At 48.5% G+C, this 6,872-nt stretch overlaps 1 protein-coding gene across 1 annotated transcript; it reads right to left on the bottom strand.

Moving 5' to 3' along the window:
• Positions 1–2,481: 2,481 nt before the first annotated feature.
• Positions 2,482–3,672, bottom strand: LOC135821583 (alpha-(1,3)-fucosyltransferase B-like). Its single transcript, XM_065334581.1, has one exon. It carries the CDS (start codon positions 3,670–3,672, stop codon positions 2,482–2,484), a length of 1,191 nt encoding a protein of 396 aa, XP_065190653.1.
• Positions 3,673–6,872: the final 3,200 nt, after the last annotated feature.

The raw sequence follows: 6,872 nt of genomic DNA on the forward strand, positions 1-6,872 counted from the left end.
GGAGCTACGAGAGAGATGAGCTGATTATTCGCAGGGTGAGGGTGACATCGGTTGGACGAGTATGACGATTACGAAGACAATTTAACATGATAATTTTCAAAGGTAAATCAAACTATTTTGGCAATGAAAAAATCTTTTTACAAAAGAAGTCAACTAATGAATAGAAGAAGTAATTTTTTCTCTTTTTCATGTTGATCTCTAGCATGCATGGACACCTTGGTATGGGTATACTCATGTAACATTGTGTTGTACTTATGGCCACTTGCAAATACGAAAAAGGCACCATTTTCCAACTTTGAGGCTCCATAAGTACAACAAAATGAATATGTATCCCAGCATGCCAAAGCATAATATGAGAATTTTGCGAGCATAATGCGAGAATCCATGAAAGCATAATTCCATTATTTCGGGAGCATAATCCGCCGGAGCCTAGACTCCACGGACTCATCTCGAAAAAAAAGAGGAAACAAAACAATCCTTGAAGAGACGAATGTCGAATGACTGCTCAACTCAAGCAACTGTCTTGAAACTACCGTAAAGTACCGTTGATCCGCCCCCTCTCTAATTCCCGCCCCCTGTCGATTTTCTCCTTGTGAAGCGACTTCGCCGTATACAACGAAATACGATGTTGAACCAACGCATGCACTGCTGTACACAATACTTGCCAATCCAGGATCAAAATGTGCACAATTCAGCACATTGAGTCTGATTCTCTACGTTGTTGTACACCGTACTGCACTTGACAGCCTTGATCTAATTCCCGCCCCCTGCCGAAAACCCAGCTGGGAAGCGACATGGCGTGGGGGCGGATCAACGGTACTTTACGGTAATTTTACTTGAAAGACACTGTTTTTCCGCCAAGCGTCACTCCCATCAGCGGCAACGCAGCCGATTTCCCCACGTCAGACGCAGCAGCGTCTGACGCTCAAACTTCCCGCGGTTGCGTCAGTTGCCATGGAAAAGCTCATGATTCTGACGCTGACGCAGCATTTTTGCCGTACGACTCGTAGTGTGACCGAGGCCTGCGCGATTCACAGAAGCTTTTTTGCGATGCGACAGCCGCGAAACCGGGAAAACCCCAAATCGCAGCCATGTCGCACCCCACGCAACTGACGCAGCATCCCATCGCAAAAGTTGAGCTTGGCTCAACTTTTTACGATGCGATGCGATGCGACAAGCGATTTGGCGTACGATGTTGACCTTTTCTACAGCAAAGTTGTACAAAGGTTCAAGAGTTGCCTATAACTTTGTACAAGTTGTATCAAACCGCGCGAATATCATGGTGACGTAGCCAAATCAGCAAGATGTTGTCGCATCAACATGATCACTGACTGCGTCTTTGAATGGTATTTCGCGAGTTCGCATCGCACGCGGTAACAGAGACCACGTTTTGAAAGTCTCATGAGCGGTCGTCTTAGACAGGTTCACAGCACTGTAGACATCGTCTAAATAAAGGCGATTCAGACTACGGCCAAATGTGACCACGTTTCTACGACTCAGATAGATTTGATCAGGGATTGTGCATACAATTTTGAAACACGACTGCATCACCATGGAAATTCAAGTTCAGAGGCCGGAGGGCTGGGGTGATCGTGAGCTGTAAAATCCTGTACGATTCGTTCGAAAGGTCACTTCCGGGGTCAACTTTGCGCTAGAACCCCCCTCGTACCTTCTACTCGCAGTCACCCAGTTTCGGTGGAAGTGCGCGAGTTCGATTGGGAATAAAGGCGGAAGGGAGCGTCTCAGCTAGGCCTGGGCGGATAATGCTAGTTGTTTTGCGGGATAATGCTAATGGCAATGCCCGAAAAACTGTATCATAATGCTACTTATAATGCTGCTGTTCCTCTGTAATGCCAGCAATTCACCAGTTGTAAGTATGGAAAAATGGCTTGGTTTGGGCAGTATTGTGCACGTTTCGTAGTTCTACGTAGACGGCATGGAAAATGCTAGAAAATCATGATCATAATGCTAATGTTATGCTGCTATTGCTCCACAGTGCCAGCAAAACCGCAATACATATAGTATGCATGGAAAATGGCTTAGCTTGGACAATCATATGCAGGTTGTGCAGTTCTACATGTACGTACAAGGCATGTAACGGTCCATTTTTTTGTGGTGGCCAAAACTTCCGTATAAATGCCACTTTTGTGGAAAGGTAGTGTTATAATGCTAGCATAATGCTCGTTGCAAATCGCACACTATAATGCTACTTATAATGCTAGCATTATCCGCCCAGGCCTAGTCTCAGCTTCCTCGGACCAAGACTTAGAATCCTGAGAATACCATGAAAGTAGGACATTATTCAAGACCCTTTCCGAAGTGGGATCACTCCCATTGTTTGACGAAACGGGCATGACGGATAGCACTTCCACTTGCAACAATTCTTTTGGACGTAGCTTGCCTAGAAGTGGCTGAAAAAATGTCATTTTACAACCATGCAAAAGAAAGCCACATCACCTCGTACTAGTATACGCGTGATAGTCATCTGGGGACGAGTTTTAACATTGAGCCTCTATCAGCACACTGCCGATCTGAAGTAGAATTATACTGGTCATACGTTTTCTGGAGCAGCTGTTCTCTTCCTCTCCTCGTCTGCATGGTTTTGGCAAGTCGGCACCATTGGTCAAGATTGTCTTCGCTCTGCTTGCACACGTGGCGTTTAAACTTGGCTGACAAGACTGGACTTGTGATTGATTTACCTCTGTAACTGTGGTGCTGTGCGTATTTCTCCTTTGAGGCTGCAGCGTCTCTGATGAACACAATGGCATCATCCAGCGTCCGAAAGCGAGACAGATCGACGTAGGAAGAATTTGTAGGAGCCACAAGCTCGTATCCCGGCATTTGATCCTGAGTTAGCACTATCGGCACCGTGCCTAGTGACAAGGCCCGCTGAAACTTCTCCGTAATGTAGTCCATACATATGGCGTTCTCAACAGCAAAATTATACAAATAGTTTTCCAGGGAGGCGCGGGCATTAGCCGGAAGCTTATGATTGTGGAGACAGCCCCCCATGCTGTGCACTGCAATCTTCTGCATCATGTACTTCAACAACTCGTGACGGCCGCCGAACGTCCAGCAATTGGAAACTAGAGCTGACACAGGGACAACATGTCGCTGGCCGTGCGGTATTTTCAGAGGCTTCACGTACTGTTTGCAATAGCACTCTCCTGGTTGAGTGAATGAGTGGCGAATATCACTGATCCAAGCGTACGATCGAAGCAAGTTTATTCCAGACATCCGGGCGACATTGTGAATTCTAGCGGCAGCGTATGGGGCTTCAGTGCTTGTCGCCATATACAATTGGTACTTGTGACCCTTGGAGGGCAGTGGATCAGGAAGCTGTGGACTTGCGAATTCTACGATATCAGCCACAGCAAGCATCTTGCGGTCCATTGTGTAGATCATGTCAATGCCGTCACAGCATCCAAAGTGTAACAGGCCATCACTGGGAGGGAACAGCGTGAAGTTGTTGTCGCCAAACACGGCACTCCAGTAGAGTATGACTAGTCTCGTTCGTGGATTCGGGCAAATATGGACCATCCCTGGGTGCTGGCATGTTGGCATTCCATTGTGGACGGTATGCGGCCAGGCATAGTCTAAGCCAGACTGCCCCCATACTTTAGAAATCTGAACGAGCTGCTTGCGATAGGGTTCGGAAGCTGTCGTCTCCATAGCGATTGCTGTCTTCCCCAAGTCATTATCCTGGAGTGAGCCTTTACTCACTTTCCGTGCATGCAGCACATTCGGTGCATGCAGCGAACGTTTGGTTGCTGGCAAAGTGTATACTATTAATCCCCAGGCTGATGCGATCAGCAGGACGGTGATGAACGGCTTTAGAGTTTGCTTCGGAAATTCCTCCGAGGCCATTCTTGTGATTATTCCAGGGACAAACAAGCAGGGTTTCCTGTCTACAGACTCTACACCAGTTACTTGTCACACACAACATTGAACAAGTCCAGGAACTGAGTAATGGCAGTGGGTTCCAACATATTATGTGTACGCGTTATGTATTATACCGTACTAGTACCGGAAAATCCCGCCAGAGCTCTCCCATGCATGCGCCTATCTCTCCAATGTTCCCCTCCCTGACTTCTTGTCAGGAAATTAGGCTGTGTTTACATGAGAAATTTCAACCCGGGTCGAGTTCAGCCCGGGTTGAAAGTCTGTACGACAAACAAAAGAGGTGAGCGTTTACATGAAGACAGTTGACCCGGGTCAAATACTGATATGCCGCCAAAAGTCCACTTTTTTTTTTTTTTTGATAATCCAGGGGATGGCCCACGCCTGGTACTGCCACTGCATTATAAATCATACGTAATGACTGATAAAAGGTGTGAAGCAAACTAATAACAAAAGTGTAAATGAAAATTGCTGTTAGACCACACGAATGCCAAGTCACACTGCAAGAGCTAGTGCCCTGGAATCACTGCCTCCGCAGCAACAAGAGAAGCAGGGGTGGTAGAGTCGACGGAGACCTTGAGGCTGCGGGATCCACGGAGACACATGACGCTCGCCCGGAGGAGCGCAAAGCTTAGGCGGCAGCGGACCCATGCCATCACCACACTGTACGGCTCTTTGCACTTCTCTGCTAGCAGGCACGCAATACGCTTATACAAAGCTGTACAGTGGCGACTCATTCCACCTGTTGTGGCAAACACAGCTGGCACAAATGAAGCATGTTCCACGTCGCGGTTACGCTGCTCGTACGCCCGGCGTTTCTCCTTCTCCTGCCGAGTGTAGGTTGAGGCCAGTGGGGTGGCCCGGTTTGAGGACGCATACGGGTTAAACACCCTGACATCAACGAAAGTGCGCTCAAACCGGCCACCCCAAAGGCCACTGGCAGCTACATCCAGACGAGCCTGCTCTTCCACAATAGCTGAGCGATAGCGAAACTGCTCTCCTGTGACAGGCTGGAGGTGAGGTTCCACGGCGACATTGTGGGCAACCTTCTTCAGCAGACTTGCCGTGATGTCACGCACTTCGTTGTGACGGATGTATGGAAATCCACCCGTCGGACAGGAAAGTGCATGGCAGGTAGTGAACCTGGCACCACAGGAGCAATCTGACGGCAGACGGTCTGGCAACCAATTGTACCGGAGGTACACCCCGTCGCGGAATTCACCCTTACTGAGCGAGAAGCCATGAAGTGCAAGGGGCCTACAGGTCAGCCAACTTGAAGCACCCTTCTCAGAGGCAAGTTGGATGACACGCTGCTGGTCGGCATCAAGGGTAGCAGTAATCATCGTGACTTCAGCCCGCAGTGCATCCCGAGATTGGGAGGTGGCAAGACGCTTCTGAGTGCGGATGGACACCAGTGCATCACCCAGAGATGGGTCCTGGCGGAGAATCCGTTGCACTAGAGAATCGGTTATGGCAAGGGACGACTGATGCTGCACAGCCATAGAGCTGGGGACGACGAGGCCCAGACCACCAAAACGGCAGGGCAAAGCGAGCAGAGTGCGTTCCATGTTACTCACTGGACGACTCAACAGAGCCGGGAGGAACTTACTAGTGACTAAGGAATCCAATTCTTCCAGAGCCACAGCCAGCTGAGGTGTCGTGCGGCAGAGGAAAACCCATTTGCTCTTGAACCCGTGGACGAAGGCAGAATAAGCTGCTTGAGGCTGGGTCAGAGCAATCTCGGATAGCTTCGTGAGCTGATCGCACCAGGAGCGTGCCGCTTCCTCAATGTACTGGGTGATGAATTCAGGGGAGCCAATGGCTGACCCCAGATATCGGACGCCATCAGATCGGATCTGAACGCCAGTCGACTGGAAAACTCGGCGTGCCTCATCCAGGAACTCTGCCTTGACGAGAAGGATAGACTTTGCTGGATTGGGGAAGTACCCAAAAGAGGGCCCTTTCTCGGCAAGGCTATCCCACCATTGGCTACAGTCCTGTATGGTTGTAACAAAATAAGAAAAAATAATATTAATATATGGTCACGTGAATCCGTTCGCGCGAAATTTGCATCTGCCAGTCCGTGCGCCAAATTCAAAAAAGTTGTCTAGAAGTTGCACTTTTATTTGCAACCGCGGGAAATTTGAGAGGTCTGGAGAAGAAAATTCTCAATGGGACTCAAAATTGACAAACAAGACGACGACCAGCGCTCGAGCATAGTACCTTTTCGCCATTCCTTCGTGCATGATACCTATTCTAATTGATAAACACTACCCTCATGTTTCGTTTCATGCGCAACGGACGAAGCGAAGTGTCTTTTTTCGTCCACGAAAGAAAGGTAAGGAAATTGTAGTCTTCGCGACACCCTTCGGATTATTTAGTGGGGCATTGTGGGCCAAGGATATTTTTTCTTTTTCTTTACAACTGTCCCCAGGTACTGAGACGGCGCTGATATCCTAGGAGTTCTGTTAGTGCAAAATGCCAGGTTACTGACTTATGGCGAGGTTTGTCCACCCAAAAATATGGGAGATTTCTTGGATAACATACATAATACAGTGAATGGTATTGCAGTGGGCATCCAAAACGGTTGAACCAAACAAATATGGTATGATACCTAGAGGCTAGGCACACAAAAATCACTCCGGAATTGGACGCAAGTCCCGGGACCTTGGTGCGTCATTACACCCGGACATTGAATGTTTGCCGGCGCACGGCTTTTGCTTCACCACTTCATACGAGTTTACGCACTCACTCAATTCGAAAGACTGGAACGAGACCAAACCGAATGTGACAACTAAGGCGAGTTGTGCATTTGTTGGAAAAACGTTCGGGCATTGCGAGAAGGATATCAGCAGGGTCCAACAATGGCAGCAACAGCACCAGGTGATGATGGAGTACCAAGGAGCTTGTATCATGCACATTACAGTGAGCAACAAGAGAAACCGTACTGTGGTACGTGAAATCAGAGCCTG

This window comes from Sycon ciliatum, chromosome 7 (assembly GCF_964019385.1).
Source record: "Sycon ciliatum chromosome 7, ocSycCili1.1, whole genome shotgun sequence".
Lineage (NCBI taxonomy): Eukaryota > Metazoa > Porifera > Calcarea > Leucosolenida > Sycettidae > Sycon > Sycon ciliatum.

Coding starts and splice junctions, on each gene's coding strand:
- LOC135821583 (XM_065334581.1), bottom strand. CDS start 3,672: ATGGAGACGACAGCTTCCGAACCCTATCGCAAGCAGCTCGTTCAGATT.